Source organism: Salmo salar, chromosome 02 (assembly GCF_965601325.2).
Source record: "Salmo salar chromosome 02, fSalSal1, whole genome shotgun sequence".
Classification (NCBI taxonomy): Eukaryota; Metazoa; Chordata; class Actinopteri; order Salmoniformes; family Salmonidae; genus Salmo; species Salmo salar.
In genome coordinates, this window is record NC_138292.1 from 20434952 (window position 1) to 20454337 (window position 19386).

The 19386-nt window shown below is 44.0% G+C and overlaps 1 protein-coding gene across 1 annotated transcript; it reads right to left on the reverse strand.

Moving 5' to 3' along the window:
* Positions 1-120: 120 nt before the first annotated feature.
* LOC106591979 (U4/U6 small nuclear ribonucleoprotein Prp3) lies at positions 121-13322 on the reverse strand. The gene is made up of 17 exons (XM_082960607.1): positions 13144-13322; positions 12586-12733; positions 12246-12376; positions 9914-10081; positions 9685-9768; positions 9256-9539; positions 9019-9140; positions 8226-8413; positions 7882-8048; positions 7641-7723; positions 7021-7167; positions 6811-6910; positions 6472-6585; positions 6195-6313; positions 5898-5975; positions 1408-1463; positions 121-1196 (listed from the first exon to the last, which is right to left on the reverse strand). Exons 2-17 carry the CDS (start codon positions 12728-12730, stop codon positions 1047-1049), a joined length of 2136 nt encoding a protein of 711 aa, XP_082816733.1. The 5' UTR covers positions 12731-12733; positions 13144-13322; the 3' UTR covers positions 121-1046.
* Between the last annotated feature and the right edge of the window lie 6064 nt (positions 13323-19386).

Here is a 19386-nt window from a genome sequence, read left to right on the forward strand (position 1 = left end):
AGGTATGATAAAAAAATGATAAAAAGGCACCTCTCACTGTGTTACAAATCCAATGCAGCAGCTGAAAATAATTTATAAAGTGCACAAAGGTATAAAGCTTTCATTTTTCATTAAAAAGTGTATTGTCCTGCATGTGTTTATTGGCAACATATACAGGATCAAACATAAGGGGAAGACACTTTATCCAAAACAAACATCTAAAGAAAATAAAACAATTTTGGGTCAGTCAATACTTAATGTGGTCATTCCACAAAAAACTATTGTGTCAATTTTCTTTAAAAATAAAATAAAAATAACAGGCCAAAAACATGACACAAAAACCATAGTCAAATGTATGATCTCATATGTTTCAAAGTCTTTAGTTACTTCTACGCTGATAGGTTGGTTTTTGTTTATTCGAAACAGGGCTTTTGCTTGGGAATAGTACATTGCGGCAATATTTCAGAACTGTATTTGGACCACAGCTGGGCTTACACTCAGGAACTGTAGTCAGGTAGAGAAGCCAATAGCAAGCTATAGAACACACACAGTGGAGAGATGTCAGCCATAGTATTAAACACTGACACATAGTAACTGACAGCCTGAATGACACCCTAACTACTAGAAAGATGGTCTCACAGTTATCAACTCTTCCACAAAATGGGATTGCAGAACAGTGTACACCTCGCTCAATAATATCTGTACACACCATATATCCCTCCTAATCTACGACCTCGCCCTCATCCATTCTCTAACCAGCACTTCCTTTCATTCATTCACTCCCAATCCGTCTCCCTCCCTGTCTTAAGTCAAGTCACCACACAATAACAGGCAGGCAGTCAGTCAGCCATACAAGGCTGGGTTGGGGTTGTGAATGCATCTGTGAGGGGTAGAATCACCCCTGACCTTTGCATGTCTCTGGTGCACGAGGTAACAATGCGCTTCACCACTGATCCAGGATCAGATAACTCCCAACCCTAACCATTATGAGGATGAACAACTATCAGACCCTGGGTCAGTGGTAAGGGATCCTTCTGCCTCCTCAGCTCTCTAGTGATGTTCTCCCTTCAGTCATCAGTGCTCTCCAGCACACTCTGGCTCAGAGCCAGGTCCCAGTAGTGTTCTGTCCCGTGCTTCTTAAAGTGTTCTCTAGCCATGTTCTCTGTAGGACACTGCTTAAACTTCATCTCCCCGTAGTTACGCTCCTTAGCCGTGCCCTGGGAGAAGGGAGGAGAGGGGACAGATGGAGGCAGGAGAGAAAACAGCAGGGGGAGAAAGAGAAAGACAAGGTTAGATCAGTCTATACTGTGTTTCCAATCAATCCATTTTAAAGAAGCCAGTTGTCCAAGATGAACATGATTAGTATATGAAGCATGCATTACACTCCTGGAGCGTTAGTGAAATAAGATGTAATGGTTAACCACTCACCTCCCAGACCAGGCTGCATCTGTTGTTCTTCTTGGTCTCATCGTCTGCATCTGGATCTGACAGACAGAGGAGAAAGGAAAAGGATTCAGAACCGCAACAACTACAGTGAAGTATTAGGTAATATAAACAGTAAGACATACAGCGTGGATCATCAACTAGATTCAGCTATGGGCCCATTTTTTCTTGAGCAGATGGTCAGGGGGGCAGAACATAATTACAAATCATTTGCAAATTGGCCGCAAGAAGCCCATACAGATATAACAATCATTTCAAACCATGCTTACATTTTTATATGATCACATACAGTGGCAAGAAAAAGTATGTGAACCCTTTGGAATTACCTAGATTTCTGCATTAATTGATCATCAAATTTGATCTGATCTTCACCTAAGTCACAACAATAGACAGTGTGCTTAAACTAATAAAACAAATTGTATTTTTCTTGTCTATATTGAATACATAATTTAAACATTCACAGTGTAGGTTGGAAAAGGTATGTGAACTCCTAGGCTAATGACTTCTCCAAAAGCTAATTGGAGTCAGGAGTCAGCTAACCTGGAGTCCAATCAATGAAACGAGAGTAGAGATGTTGGTTAGAGCTGCCTTTCCCTATAAACAACACTCACAAAATTTGAGTTTGCTATTCACAAGCATTGCCTGATGTAAACCATGCCTCGAACAAAAGATTTCAGAAACCTAAGATGAAGAATTGTTGACTTGTATAAAGCTGGAAAGGATTACAAAAGTATCTCTAAAAGCCTTGATGTTCATCAGTCCACGGTAAGACAAATTGTCTATAAATGGAGAAAGTTCAGTACTGTTGCTACTCTCCCTAGGAGTGGCCGTCCTGCAAAGATGACTGCAAGAGCACAGTGCAGTGAGGTTAAGAAGAATCCTAGAGTGTCAGCTAAAGACTTACAGAAATCTCTGGAACATGCTAACATCTCTGTTGACAAGTCTACGATACGTAAAACACTAAACAAGAACGGTGTTCATGGGAGGACACCACGGAAGAAGCCACTGCTGTCCAAAAAAAACATTGCTGCACGTCTGCAAAAGTGCACCTGGATGTTTCACAGCGCTACTGGCAAAATATTATGTGGAGAGAGGAAACTACAGTTGAGTTGTTTGGAAGGATCACACAACACTGTGGAGAAGAAAAAAAAAGGCACAGCACACCAACATCAAAACCTCATCCTAACTGTAAAGTATGGTGGAGGGAGCATCATGGTTTGGGGCTGCTTTGCTGGCTGCTTCAGGGCCTGGACAGCTTGCTATCATCAACAGAAAAATGAATTCCCAAGTTTATCAAGACATTTTGCAGGAGAATGTTAGGCTGTCTGCCAATTGAAGCTCAACAGAAGTTGGGTGATGCAACAGGACAACGACCCAAAACACAGAAGTAAATCATCAACAGAATGGCTTCAACAGAAGAAAATACGACTTCTGGAGCGGCCCAGTCAGAGTCCTGACCTCAACCCGATTGAGATGCTGTGGCATGACCTCAAGAGAGCAGTTCACACCAGACATCCAAGAATATTGCTGAACTGAAACAGTTTTGTAAAGAGGAATGGCCCAAAATTCCTCCTGACCTTTGTGCAGGTCTGATCCGCAACTACAGAAAACGTTTGGTTGAGGTTATTGCTGCCAAAAGGAGGGTTAACCAGTGATTAAATCCAAGGGATCAGATACTTTTCCCACCCTGCACTGTGAATGTTAACACGGTGTGTTCAATAAAGACATGAAAACGTATCAGTTTGTGTGTTATTAGTTTAAGCAGACTGTGTTTGTCTATTGTTGTGACCTAGATGAAGATCAAAAATCTGTGACCAATTTATTTAGAAATCCAGGCATTTCAAAAGGGTTCAAATACTTTGCCACTGTATACATCTCGTATGTTGGAATACTTTGGAACAGATTAAATGACAATCACTTGGAGTTGATTTGTTGCTGTTTTTAGTATGAGCCAGTCAGTTGTGTTGTGACACGGTAGGGGGGGTATACAGAAGATAGCCCTATTTAGTAAAAGGCAAAGAGAAACGACAGTCCATCATAACTTGAATGTCAGTCAATACAGAAATTAAGAACTTTCAAAGTTTCAAGTGCAGTCGCAAAAACCATCAAGCGCTATGATGAAACTGGCTCTCATGAGGACCGCCACAGGAAAGGAAGACCCAGAGTGACCTCTGCTGCAGAGCATAAGTTCATTAGAGTTACCAGCCTCAGAAATTGCAGCCCAAATAAATGCTTCAAAGAGTTCAGGTAACAGACACATCTCAACATCAGCTGTTCAGAGGAGACTGAATGAATCAGGCCTTCATGGTTACATTGCTGCAAAGAAACCACTAATTTGAGTTTTTTTGTTCCAACCGCCGTGTCTTTGAGACGCAGATTAGGTGAACAGATGATCTCCGCATGTGTGGTTCCCACCTTGAAGCATGGAGGAGGAGGTGTGATGGTGCTTTGCTGGTGACACTTAGGTGCTTTGCTGGTGACATTTAGAATTCACAGCACAGCATGGCTACCACAGATTTCTGCAGCATTACACCATCCCATCTGGTTTGGACTTAGTGGGACAATGACCCAACACACCTCCAGGCTGTGTAAGGACTATTTGACCAAGAAGGAGAGTGATGGAGTGCTGTATCAGATGACCTGGCCTCCACAATCACCCGACCTCAACCCAATTGAGATGGTTTGGGATGAGTTGGACAGCAGAGTGAAGGAAAAGCAGGCAACAAGTGCTCAGTGGAAACTCCTTCAAGACTGTTGGAAAAGCATACCTCATGAAGCTGGTTGAGAGAATGCCAAGAGTGTGCAAAGCTGTCATCAAGGCAAAGGGTAGCTACTTTGAAGAATCTAAGACTTAAAATATATTTTGATTTGTTTAACCTGTTGGGTCTAGGGGGCAGCATTTGCACGTCTGGATAAAAAAAATGTACCCGATTTAATCTGGTTACTAATCCTACCCAGTAACTAGAATATGCATATACTTATTATATATGGATAGAAAACACTCTAAAGTTTCTAAAACTGTTTGAATGGTGTCTGTGAGTATAACAGAACTCATTTGGCAGGCAAAACCCTGAGACATTTTCTGACAGGAAGTGGATACCTGATGTGTTGTATTGACTTTAAACCTATCCCATTGAAAAACACAGGGGCTTAGGAATATTTTGGCACTTCCTATTGCTTCCACTAGATGTCACCAGCCTTTACAAAGTGTTTTGAGTCTTCTGGAGGGAGATCTGACCGAACAAGAGCCATGGAACGATGATGTCCCATTAGACACCTGGCGCGCGAGTTCATGTTGGGTACCCTCGTTCCAATACGTTATAAAAGAGTATGCATTCGTCCACCTTGAATATTATTCATGTTCTGGTTAAAAAAGGCCCTAATGATTTATGCTATACAACGTTTGACATGTTTGAACGAACGGAAATATATTTTTTCCCCTCGTTCATGACGAGAAGTCCGGCTGGCTTACATCATGTGCTAACGAGACGGAGATTTTTGGACATAAATGATGAGCTTTTTTGAACAAAACTACATTCGTTATGGACCTGTGATACCTGGAAGTGACATCTGATGAAGAGAATCAAAGGTAATGGATTATTTACATAGTATTTTCGATTTTAGATCTCCCCAACATGACGTCTAGTCTGTATCGCAACGCGTATTTTTCTGGGCGCAGTGCTCAGATTATTGCAAAGTGTGATTTCCCAGTAAGGTTATTTTTAAATCTGGCAAGTTGATTGCGTTCAAGAGATGTAAATCTATAATTCTTTAAATGACAATATAATATTTTACCAATGTTTTCTAATTTTAATTATTTAATTTCTGACGCTGACTTGACTGCCGGTTATTGGAGGGAAACGATTTCCTCAACATCAATGCCATAGTAAAACGCTGTTTTTGGATATAAATATGAACTTGATAGAACTAAAAATGCATGCATTGTCTAACATAATGTCCTAGGAGTGTCATCTGATGGAGATTGTAAAAGGTTAGTGCATCATTTTAGCTGGTTTTATGGTTTTGGTGACCCTGTCTTTGACTTGACAAAACATTACACACAACTCTTGTAAATGTACTGTCCTAACATACTCTAAATTTATGCTTTCGCCGTAAAACCTTTTTGAAATCGTAAAACGTGGTTAGATTAAGGAGATGTTTATCTTTCAAATGGTGTAAAATAGTTGTATTTTTGAAAAATTTGAATTTTGACATTTATTTGGATTCAAATTTGCCGCTCTTGAAATGCACCTGCTGTTGATGGAGTGCACCACGGGTGGCACGCTAGCGTCCCACCTAGCCCCAAGAGGTTAACACTTTTTTGGTTACTACATTATTCCATGTGTTATTTCATAGTTGTGATGTCTTCACTATTATTTTGCCATGTAGAAAATATTACAAATAAAAGAAAAACCCTTGAATGAGTAGGTGTCCCAACTTTTGACTGGTACTGTACATATAAATTAAATTCTCACCATCTCTCTTGGAGTTGTGTTCTTCCCATTTGATTCTGTTCAACATGAGCCTCTTGAACTTCTTCTGGGCTTTGGGACCTGAGAGAACAGTACATGCATGCTCAGTCATGTAGTTAACTCTGGGCTAAAGAAGAACCCATTCACAGCAACAAGTCATAAGAAATGTTATGAGATTTTCATGAGTAATTCATGGTAATTAAAGGCAGCTTGAATGGTTCAGACTCAGTGAAAGTAGACCCCATTTAAAGAGACTAATATGGACCCTCTCCTCCCCCCCTCCATCCACCCCTCTCTCACCTCCCTCCACCACCACCATGTTGACGTCTCGGTGTAGCACCACGGTGCCCGTCAGGTACAGCTGGTTGGCGTTAGCTTCCACCTTAAACTTCTTAGCCGGGTTGTGGAGGTTACGGATCCTGAGGGAAAGCGAGGGGGTGAACGAGCAAGTACGAATGAGTAGGAAAGGCACACGGACACACTAAGCCGTAAATAGTTACATGTGCACAGAGACTTACCTAAACACTATAACATGCACACAAAACCTTACGCTATCCGGAGACAAACCCTAACTCACCTATAGACTGAGATGTGAACTCCAAGACTCAGGTCCTCTTTCAGCTTCTTCACCTTCTTCTCTTTTCTCTGCTCAGTTGTGAGCTTCCGGGCTGCATTGGCCTCCTCATGGGCCCTGAGGACAAACACACAGACAGCTGGTTATGTTGTGAGAGATGTCATATGGAGGGAGAGGACAGAAATGGTGAGTCAGGAAGTGGGTGAAATAGGAGCAGTGATAGATGGGAGGCAGAAAAGAGGAGGGGGGAGGGAGAGCGAGGAGAAATTGGTTAATAGATGAGGGAGGGGGTAAGAGAAAGAGGGGACAATACAGAGAGAAATGTGTAGTGGTTTGACTTACTTCTGTCTCTTGGCCATCTGTGCTCTGACGTGGGCCTCTACCTTAGTGGGATCCTGTACTGCCTCCGTACCCAGCACTCTCATTAGGTTAGAGATGCGCACTGAAACGGGGAAGAGAGGAATACAGGCCTCAAACAGGACTACCACTAAGTAAAACTTCAAATTGAAAAGAAAAGCAGCCTTACTTCAACAGCCCTGATCTCTATCCTACCTTTAGGTTCTGGGGGGGGCATGAGCCCCAGTCGGACCTTCTCCTGTAGCTCTTTCTGTCCCTCCCTGCGAGTCTGTCTCCTCAGCTTCTTCTGTTCCTTCTTCGTCAGGTACACTCCCAGAGTCACTCCTGGCTTGTCTGTGTCCACTGGAGAGAGGGAGACCAACACTTAGAGCAGCCTTCTCAAGCTGAACAGTAATCTACGCCTCTCGGTCAGGTTGTCAACAAGGCGGCATGGCGCGTCATTCAGAAACATACATCTCTTTTCCATAAAATATGTTTGAATTTTCAAACTAGTTTTCATCTGGAATGCAGATAAAGGGTTTCTATCAAAACCAATCCCTTTGTCATGTGAAAACAGAATCGTAGTCATTACTCCACACGCTTAATTAGGTCACTTTTGTTTTGAGCCGACTTCGCCGTGGGCTTTGAACAGGTCCACTGGGTCACACCTGGGCGGCAGCCCCGTTCCAAATCGAACGCAGTCAACTTTCAGCCCGTGCAAAACACGCCTACACGGGCGGCCGGGTGAGATGAATCTAACCCCTGACTAATATCCAGGAGCCCTTTTTGGGACCTTGACATAAAAGTAACATCAAAGAAGGGATGTGTGTGGTTACCCGGGGGGCTGATCTGAGCAGGGTGCTCCACCAGGTTTGTGACTCCAAACAACTCCATCGTCACAAAATTGGTCTCTGTGGATCTGAGAGAGAAGAGATGTGATCAGCTCAAAAAGAAATCTGGAAAATGGTGGAGAGAGGACTTTCATGACAATTCTTCAAAAGGTATACAACTTGGATATAGATGTTAGGATGACTATATTGAGCTAGTAAAGTGGGGATTAAATGTGTAAAGACTCACAGGTCAATGTTGGAGGGGAGGATGTATGAGTCCCACCACTCAATGATGGGCACCTGCCCGTCTCCCAGCATCTTCTTGGGGGCAAAGAGGGCCAGCTTGGTGGAGGCCTGGATCCCTGTCTTCTTGGCTGCCTGGGCGATCTCTGTCTGCAGCTTCTCCAACTGGGCCTGGACAGGGGACGGAGGTGGTTTTGGTTGTTTCATTTCCATTTTGCAGTTCATTTTACACTCTACAAATCGTTTTTTCCTCTCGGTGTATTGATCAATTGTTGTGAAACGCTTTCAAAATAATAAAAGGCTATGGTGAGAGGTGGAAGGTGATGGGTCAGGGGTCAGATTTGGTACCTTAGTTCTGATCCTCTGGGCGATCTTCTCAAAGCGTCCCTGCTCGTGGAACTTGAAGCCCTTCTTGGCTCGCTGGGCGGGTGCTATGTTAACACGCCCGTCAAAGTAGATAGTGGACTCCAGGTCCTCGCCAGGCTTCTCCTTCAACTGCTGACGGAACTGCTCCCTCTTCACCGCACGGATATTAGCTGTGGACGGGGAGGAGACGAACGAACACAGTCAGATATTAGCTGTGGACGGAGAGGAGACGAACGAACACAGTCAGATATTAGCTGTGGACGGAGAGGAGACGAACGAACACAGTCAGATATTAGCTGTGGACAGAGAGGAGACGAACGAACACAGTCAGATATTAGCTGTGGACAGAGAGGAGACGAACGAACACAGTCAGATATTAGCTGTGGACAGAGAGGAGACGAACGAACAGTCAGATATTAGCTGTGGACAGAGAGGAGACGAACGAACAGTCAGATATTAGCTGTGGACGGAGAGGAGACGAACGAACACAGTCAGATATTAGCTGTGGACGGAGAGGAGATGAATGAACAGTCAGATATTAGCTGTGGATGGGGAGGAGATTAATGAACAGTCAGATATTAGCTGTGGATGGAGAGGAGACGAACGAACACAGTCAGATATTAGCTGTGGACGGAGAGGAGACGAACGAACACAGTCAGATATTAGCTGTGGACGAAGAGGAGATGGATGGAGAGGAGATGAATGAACAGTCAGACAGGTGACTGAAGATCAGGGAATAGAGCATGCTGATTGTGACAGTAGAGGAGAGTTGTACCTTTGAGCGTGGGCATGCGGTGTGTTAGCTCCACCTCGTTGCCGCTGGCATCCACGGTCCGACCCATATCATCCAGAATCAGAGGAGCCGGCTTGTTTGACTCACGGGCCTCCGCCACCTTCCTACACCCAACACACACACAAACTCAGATGACATACATGTGTTAAGCCTCCCTGTAGTATGACATGTATTTGTGGAAGTGTCTGAAGTCGGGTCTGTGGTGTATGCTATACTCACGGTGGTGCTATCCCCATGGCGTGTAGGTTGGCCAGCGCCACCAGGTTATGAGGTCCTCCAGTGTTAACAATGGCTCCCAGTATACCAGGCTTCATGGCTAACTGCGACTGGATGCGGGCCTGCAGCTCTGCAGCCTTCCTAGCCTTCTCGATGGCATCGTTCATGAAAGTAGCTGCCTGGGAGGGAGCGATGGACTGGGCAGAGCCCGAGGAGGGGGCAGAGGAAGCAGGGAGAAGACGAGAGGCAAAAGGGGGGTCTGGCTGGGGAGTGGGCAGGGGCAGCCTCTGGAGGGGGACAGGAGATTGTGATGAGACAGTAACAACACAAGTCCACAATATCTGTCAGACATCTACACTTTTCATTTATAAGGAGGAGAAAAGACAGCCAATCCTTCAAGAGAGGGAGAGAGTGGAGGAAGATTAGTTTCACCTGCTGGGAAGACACTGGGACGAAGCTCAGCTGTTTCTTCCTCTCCTCTATCTGTCTGGTGGCAGCCTCCATCATCTGTTTGATCTGAGGACAGAGAGAGAGAATGAACACATTGATTCATTTCACAAGGATCGTGACACTTCTGTATGTGAAGCAGGATCTTGGTACATGTGTGTTTCATTGGGGAAACAGTGTGTATGTGAGTCTGTGTGTGTGTGTGTGTGTCTACCTGTATCTTAGTGAGCATGCCAGGGCTCTCAGTAGGGGGTGCAGGTAGGACCTCTGGTTCCTCCACCTCCTCGAAGCGGGGGACACGTTTCCTCTTCACCGGCACACCATCTCCTGCCTCGGGGACATCCCGCCTCGCACCCACCTCCACCTCATCACCAAACACATCCTGGGGGAACATCAGTAGGCGGCAATGTCCTGAGGCTTAGCCAGAGGCACAGCCAAGCAATCTAACCAATGCAATGAGTAATTTAAACAACCTCCTGGGGAATATCCACTCACTGTTTCCTGCTCCCAGGGAGATATGTATGACACTAACATAATAAAGATCAAGCCTTGAGACAATGACTTTCTGTAGATAAACGAGTTACTGAGTTGAAATCTCTGATAATGGTAGAAACTCACCTAGCCTATTGTTTACACCCATTCAATCCCTTCCGATATCTGTCCCATCTCCATGGTCTAAACATGTAGGTAGCTACTGGTTACAACCTACAGGTTAATGTGTTCCATCTCTATGGGCTAGAGACATGTAGATAGCTACTGGTTACAGGCTACAGGTTAATGTGTTCCATCTCTATGGTCTAGACATGTAGGTAGCTACTGGTTACAACTTACAGGTTAAAACCTGTTGGGGCTAGGGGGCAGTATTTGCACGGCCGGATAAAAAACGTACCCGATTTAAACTGGTTACTACTCTTGCCCAGAAACGAGAATATGCATATAATTAGTAGATCTGGATATAAAACCCTCTAAAGTTTCTAAAACTGTTTGAATGGTGTCTGTGAGTATAACAGAACTCAAATGGCAGGCCAAAACCTGAGAAGATTCCATACAGGAAGTGCCCTGTCTGACAATTTGTTGTCCTTCAGTTGCATCTCTATCGAAAATACAGCATCTCTGCTGTAACGTGATATTTTCTAAGCCTTCCATTGGCTCTCAGAAGGCGCCAGAAAGTGTAATGGGGTGTCTGCAGTCTCTGGGCGAAGTACAGCAGCTCTGTTTGTGAGTGGTCAGCCTGGGAACAGTGAGACTGAGAAGCGCGTTCATGAGAATTCTCCATTCTTTTCTTTCAGCCTTTGAATGAATACAACGTCGCCCGGTTGGAATATTATTGCTATTTTACGAGAAAAATTGCATAAAAATTGATTTTAAACAGTGTTTGACATGCTTCGAAGTACGGTAATGGAATATTTTGTTCACGAAATGCGCTCGCGCGTCACCCTTCGGATAGTTACCTGAACGCACGAACAAAACCGCGGTATTTGGATATAACTATGGATTATTTGGAACCAAAACAACATTTGTTGTTGAAGTAGAAGTCCTGGGAGTGCATTCTGACAAAGAACAGCAAAGGTAATCCAATTTTTCTAATAGTAATTCTGAGTTTAGGTTGCCCCAAACTTGGTCGGTGTCAAATTAGCTAGCCTGTGATGGCCGAGCTATGAACTCAGAATATTGCAAAATGTGCTTTCGCCGAAAAGCTATTCTAAAATCTGGCATAGCGTTTGTATAAAGGAGTTCTGTATCTATAATTCTTAACATAATGTTATGTATTTTGTCAACGTTTATCATGAGTAATTTAGTAAATTCACCGGAAGTTTTCAGTGGGTATGCTAGTTCTGAACATCACATGCTAATGTAAAAAGCTGGTTTTTGATATACATATGAACTTGATTGAACAAAACATGCATGTATTGTATAACAATGTCCTAGGAGTGTCATCTGATGAAGATCATCAAAGGTTAGTGCTGCATTTAGCTGTGGTTTTGGTTTTTGTGACATATATGCTTGCTTTGAAAATGGCTGTGTGATTATTTTTGGCAGGGTACTCTCCTGACATAATCTAATGTTTTGCTTTCGCTGTAAAGCCTTTTTGAAATCGGACAACGTGGTTAGATTAACGAGAGTCTTATCTTTAAAATGGTGTAAAATAGTCCTATGTTTGAGAAACTGAAGTTATAGCATTTGAGGTATTTGTATTTCACGCCACGCGATTCCACTGGCTGTTGACTAGGGTGGGACGCAAATGTCCCACTGGCCCAGAGAGGTTAATGTGTTCCATCTCTATGGTCTAGACATGTAGATAGCTACTGGTTACAACCTACAGGTTAATGTGTTCCATCTCTATGGTCTAGACATGTAGATAGCTACTGGTTACAGGCTAATGTGTTCCATCTCTATGGTCTAGACATGTAGGTAGCTACTGGTTACAACTTACAGGTTAATGTGTTCCATCTCTATGGTCTAGACATGTAGATAGCTACTGGTTACAGGCTACAGGTTAACGTGGAACGTGTGGTACAACTGCAGCAGTGTGTGTTGAGGTCTACCTTCAGGTCTCTCTTGCGGTTCCTCTCCCCAGCACCCTTGTTCCCACGGGAATTGCGGCTCTCCTCCAGGGCCTCGAATAGTCTCTCCACGAACCCACCGGCAGACTCATCCAGGAATGGACGCAGCTGGTCTGATGGGTCAAAGGTTAGGAGTCATGGGTCAAATACAACATTTAAAGATTGCTGAACAGTTATCAGTTTGAGTCAGACCCCCCAAAAAAAACAGACGTTCTGGAATAATAGGCTAACAAAACAGACGAGTACAACACAGCTTTACTGCCATCATTTCAGTGTAACAATGTCACACACCAACTGCCCTCATAATCCCCCTCTCACACACCTGTAGTCTTCCTCTTGTCCAGGCCCTTGCCTACACAGTGCAGGGCCGCAGTGACGACAGTAGGCTCAGAGAAACCCAGCACCTTCTTCACGGTCCGTTCCACCCAGGGCCGCAGCTCCTCCACCTCCCGTTTAGGAAGAGACATCGTCTACAACACAATGGTAGTCGGTAAACAAATACACACAGAAATATACAAAACTTCTTAGCTAGCCAAGCAGTTAGCGTTAACCTTAGTGGCATGGATAGGTGATCAGCAAAGTTGATAAACAGACCAACGTCACGTGTATCTGCCCAGATAACGTTTTCTAGTTAAGTTAGCAACTAAAAGTTATGGTTAGTTTGCTTGTTAAGTTAAACACTTTGTGTTTTTGTTTCCCTTGCCTGTTCACATTTCACCTGTCAACACAGATGTTTGCCAGTGTTGGCTAGCTAACTAGTTAGGGCTCAACTACTAGCTAACTTGCTAGCTATGTCTCAACTACTAGCTAGCATTGAACTCTTGTAGCTAGCTAGAAAGCTGCAACAGTCTGATTCCCCCGTGCGGTGAGATCAACTTACCAACCAGACGATTTCGTCCTTAACAGGTAAATATATCCTCTTATATCAATTATATTCTAAAACATTAATATTAAAAGATTGAAATACATAATAAATCCAAGCCGCTGTGAACAAACTTTCTGTTAGCGCGGCGTTCACACGACGTTCTGAATTCAGAACCCGGAAGCGGAAACACGTGAGGTATCTTCTTCTACTGTTAGTATTTGTTCGTTGTTGCCGCCTATCGTAAATCAATCATAAAATAAACACGTGAATAATAGTTTTTATTTATTTAACTAGTCAAGTCAGTTAAGAACACATTCTAATTGACAATGACGGCCTACCAAAATTCCTCCTGCGGGGACGGGGGCTGGGATTAAACATGTACAATAAAATATAGGACAAAACACATCACGACAAGAGAGACACCACAACACTAAACAAAGACCTAAAACAACAACATAGCATGGCAGCAACACATGAAAACACAACATGGTAGCAGCACAAAACATGGTACAAACATTATTGGGCACAGACAACAGCACAAAGGGCAAGAAGGTAGAGACAACAATACATAACGCGAAGCAGCCACAACTGTCAGTAAGCGTGTCCAAAATGTAGTCTTTGAATGAAGAGATGGCGATATAACGGTCCAGTTTGAGTGTTTTTGTGCAGCTTGTTCCAGTCGGTAGCTGCAGCGAACTGAAAAGAGGAGCGACCAAGGGATGTGTGTGCTTTGGGACCTTTAACAGAACGTGACTGGCAGAACTGGTGTTGTATGTGGAGGATGAGGGATGTAGTAGGTATCTCAGATATGGGGGGTGAGGCCAAAGACAACAAAAAGAGCCTATGCTGCAGGCAGAGTACTTTCATCAAAATACAGATTTTCCAGAGGTAGTCTACACTTTTACCACTCACCGTGCATTTGACACAGATGATTGTCTTGTAGCAGTTTGTCACTTGAGTACAAGAGTGTGTTCAGTTCAATTGAACCTTTGCTACGTTTCGTATAGATTTGTACTGAACGGCACGTTCCCCCAAAACGTTCAAATCAAATGTGTCACATGCTTCGTAAACAACAGGTCTGGACTAACAGTGACATTCTTTCTTACGGGCCCTTCCCAACAATACAGAGAGAAATAATAGAAAATTAAAACACGTAATAATAAAAGTCATAATAGATACTCAATGGGTAACGATAACTTGGCTATACTACATTAGTACCGAGTCGATATTCAGGGATATAAGGTCATTGAGGTAGATATGTACATAATGTATAATAGGAATAAAGGGACAGATAGTAAACAGTAGCAGCAGCGTTGGCTATGTGATAAGTCAAAATAAGTTAGTGCAAAAAGGGGCAATGCAGATAGTCTGGGTAGCTATTTGATTAACTATTTAGCAGTCTTGTGGCTGGAGTCTTTGGCCGTTTTTATTGAACAGACTTTGAGGTACGTTTGCTCCGTTTTTGTTGGTTTGGCTTAAGGCAATGAGTGACGTATTTAAATCGAAGCCAAGCATTTTCATCCACAACCCCTCCCCGTATTTTAATTTTTGTCGTTCAGTATTCCCGTTTCCGTTTAATTGAACGTTACTCTACTTTGTTTCGTACTGAACGCAGCCCAGTAGTAGGCAACTCTACTTTATTGCAATTTGGATTGTCGGCCACCAGTCGGGAGTAGAGTGACGTTATAGGCTACAGCCTAGGTCGGCCGTGTCAATTGAACTTGAATTTCGAATAAAATATATACACTGTCAGACATAGATACAACTGCATTAATGCGTTTTCTCAATCACTACGTGATGCGTAAACAAACTGACATGCATTCAAAGAATTGGTTGAAAACACTGGATAATGTTGAAGCTGCCTCATTGTTTATTTGGTTATTTCCTTTCCGCGCCCCCTTTTCCTCTTTCTCTCCCTTTCCTCCTGGCGCGTGATGTAGGTCATCTGAGTCCAGTAGTAGTAGTTTGAGCACGAGAGCTGCAGTGTGAGCCGGGGGCTACCCCCCGTCTGCCGGATTACATGCAACGCTCTCCCGCCCCTCTCCACCCTCTAGTCTACTCCCTCCCTTCCCTCTCCACCTCTCCCCCTCCCCAGTACTACTACTGCAGTAGTGTTTTAGAACCCTTGCACTGCTGTTTTATAATGATCTAGGCCTACTACTGTAACTGTACTGCGCTGTACATCCAAAGAGTACAAACACCACTCTTTTTCTGTGGAATTCTGTTTTTCATTATTTACTCTCTTTCATTCTCATTCCACCTCTTTTTATATCTCCATATTTCGCTCACTTTCACAGGGCTCTCTCACACACAAAGCACACACATCTTTCCAATTCATCCTCCTCACATGCAGGGATGGACTGACTAAATGCCCTGGCAAAAAAATGGTTTGGTAAAAAATGACAATTTTTTATTTATTTTATTTCACCTTTATTTAACCAGGTAGGCTAGTTGACAACAAGTTCTCATTTACAACTGTGACCTGGCCAAGATCAAGCAAAGCAGTGCGACACAAACAACAACACAGAGTTACACATGGAATAAACAAACATACAGTCAATAACAATAGAGAAAAAAATTCTACATACAGTGGGTGCAAATGAGGTAAGATAAGGGAGGTAAGGCAATAAATAGGCCGATTTAGCAATTGAACACTGGAGTGATAGATGTGCAGAAGATGAATGTGCAAGTAGAGATACTGGTGTGCAAAGGAGAAGAAAAAAAATAACAGTATGGGGATGAGGTAGTTGGATGGGCTATTTACAGGTGGGCCATGTACAGGTGCAGTGATCTGTGAGCTGCTCTGACAGCTGGTGCTTAAAGTTAGTGAGGGAGATATGGGTCTCCAGCTTCAGTGATTTTTGCAATTCGTTCCAGTCATTGGCAGCAGAGAACTGAAAGGAAAGGCGGCCAAATGAGGTGTTGGCTTTGGGGATGACCAGTGAAATATACCTGCTGGAGCGCGTGCTACGAGTGGGTGCTGCTATGGTGACCAGTGAGCTGAGATAAGGCAGGGCTTTACCTAGCAAAGACTTATAGATGACCTGGAGCCAGTGGGTTTGGTAACGAATATGAAGCGAGGGCCAGCCAACGAGAGCATACAGGTCGCAGTGGTGGGTAGTATATGGGCTTTGGTGACAAAACGGATGGCACTGTGATGGACTGCATCCAATTTGCTGAGTAGAGTGTTGGAGGCTATTTTGTAAATGACATCCCCAAAGTCGAGGATCGGGAGGATAGTCAGTTTTACGAGGGTATGTTTGGCAGCATAAGTGAAGGATGCTTTGTTGCGATATAGGAAGCCGATTCTAGATTTAATTTTGGATTGGAGATGCTTAATGTGAGTCTGGAAAGAGAGTTTACAGTCTAACCAGACACCTAGGTATTTGTAGTTGTCCACATATTCTAAGTCAGAATCGTCCAGAGTAGTGATGCTGGACAGGCGGGCAGGTGCGGGCAGCGATTGGTTGAAGAGCATGCATTTAGTTTTACTTGCATTTAAGAGCAGTTGGAGGCCACGGAAGAAGAGTTGTATGGCATTGAAGCTCATCTGGAGGTTAGTTAACACAGTGTCCAAAGAAGGGCCAGAGGTATACAGAATGGTGTCGTCTGCGTAGAGGTGGATCAAAGAATCACCAGCAGCAAGAGCGACATCATTGATGTATACAGATAAAAGAGTCGGCCCGAGAATTGAACCCTGTGGCACCCCCATAGAGACTGCCAGAGGTCCGGACAACAGGCCCTCCGATTTGACACACTGAACTCTGTCTGAGATGTCTGTCTGACATCCCACAACCCAGCCCTTTATATAACAGCATCATGGCACAATGTGACTGTACCGCACACAGACCCCGCATACAGACCCCTCAACCCATCTCCCCACACACTCACTCACGCACACAATATCACAAGTACCCTCACCCCATACACACAAGACCCCCACCCCCCCACAAAACACACACACACACACACAGAGACTCTCAATGGTGTTTTCATAGTACTCAGTAGCACCCGCAGTGCATGGCACTATTTTGTGGTCGCTGGTTGAATGGAGGGTCTGTGTATGAATGCAACCTCTATCCTCTGGTCTGGTTTGAGAAAAAGCTTCATCCTTATTCATCAGATAACATTACTCTCAGTGTTGTGTTTTATTCCACAATGTTTTCATTTGAAGGGCAAATAAACTGAGTATACCAAACATGAGTAGTATTTACCTAGTATTGAGTTCCACAGGGATGCTGGCCCATGTTGACTACAATGCTTCCCACAATTGTGTCAAGTTGGCTAGATGTCCTTTGGGTGGTAGACCATTCTTGATACACACGGGAAGCTGTTGAGCGTGAAAAACCCAGCAGCGTTGCAGTTCTTGACACAAACCGGTGCGCCTGGCACCTACTATCATACCCCGTTCAAAGGCACTTAAATCTTTTGTCTTGCCTGTTCACCCTCTGAATGGCACACATACACAATGGAATGGCATCAAACTATGTGATTCCCCAGCCCAGCAGATCAGGTGGCGTTTCATCATTCTAACCCAGTTGTAGTCCTGTGTGTCTGACAGTGGCTCTAAATCATTCTAGAAGGTTCCGGTACCAGGGGACTCTGGGTCACGCTGCTGTATACACTTCTCCAAACCCTGTGTGTGCGTATGTGTGTTCACTTCACACCAAACTGAGCTGCATGCCACAGCACTGAGCCACGGCCCCTAATACACACACAGATGGGCAGAGTGTACCAGTCCTCAGGGTGTGTGTTGTCAAAGTACATGCAAAATAACCCTAATTTACATACTCGGCAGAAGCACGCCAGTTTCTACCTCTTTCACCATCCTGCTTTCACCCTTTCACCATTTCTCTCTCTCTCTCATCCCACCTTTTTCTCTTTGTCTCTCATTCAGTCACTCTGCTTCAATAATTGAGAAGCCATGTAAGATGGTGTCACCATGAGCATCGTAGCATGGCTCTTGCCCAAATATCCCACATTGTGTTATGAGAGACTTCTGTGTCCTTGAAAATATGGTCCACGTCATGTATTTTAGTCTGCCCCCTGCTGATGACATCATAATGGCCACCAAGCAAGGACGAAATTTGATATGTCTGCTATCTAAATATGTGAATCCTTTAAAATGTGTATCTATATATTCCTTAAACAGTAGGTTCAGTAGTGTGGAGGTTAACTCTATTCTCTCTCTTGGTATTGCAGTTCACAGGCAGGACTAGTGTAGTGATGGTTAACTCTATGCCTCCTATTGGCAGTGTGCATGTTTAATGCAGATCAAGGTTGTTTTGAGACTAGTCAGCATTCATCCCTGGAGGATTTGGGTGGTGCAAGTGCAAAGTAAGTGTGTGTGTGTGTGTGTGTGTGTCTGTGTGTGCAGGTGTGTGCGGGTGTGTGTGCGGGTGCACGTGTGTGTGTGTGCGGTAAGTAGTAGAGTACAGCATGGCTTGCCTCGCGTGACTTCTAATGGAGCACAGTGAATGAACACAGCAGGCGCAGAGAGAGACAGAGAGAGGGATAGAGAGACAGAGAGAGGGATAGAGAGACAGAGAGAGGGATAGAGAGACAGAGAGAGGGATAGAGAGACAGAGAGAGGGGTGGAGGGTTCCAAACCAGCCATGTTTCTCAAATGTCAAATTTTGAAGTTGTTCCAAACGTCAAATTTCAAAGTGTTTAGGGTTAAGTGTAGGCATTAACTCCACATTTTAAAGGTTAGGGTTAAGGTTAGGCATTAACTCCGAAATCTTAAGGTTAGGCATTAACTCTGAATGGTTTTGGCACCAAAGGCAGATGCTTAGGCATTAATTACGAATTAACTCCAAAATCTTAAGGTGAGGCATTAACTGAGAATGGTTAAGGTAAGGGTTAAGGTTTGGGATAGGCTTAAAACAAAAATAGCATTCTATTGCTGGATTTGAACCTGTAACTTTTGGTACCAGAGGTAGATGCTTATGTATGGCACATAACAGCTAGGACAAAAACCAAAACATTTACCCCTTGGCGTACCCAGGACCGAGTTTGGTCAACACTGCAACACTGCCCTACATACTGGTCTTGACGAGAAGAAAAAAAACTGTCGGGAGGTTCTCTTCTGCACTGTTCAACCAATCCAGTAACTGTGGAGGAGGAGTTGACATGGAGTGTCACCTTGTTAGTGTCCAAAAGCAGAAGTCATGTCACAGGCTCTCTTTCCATTTCCCCTGAAAACCGGACCATCCGGTCGTTGGGGACTTGGCAGAGGCTACACAGCTCTGGTATTAC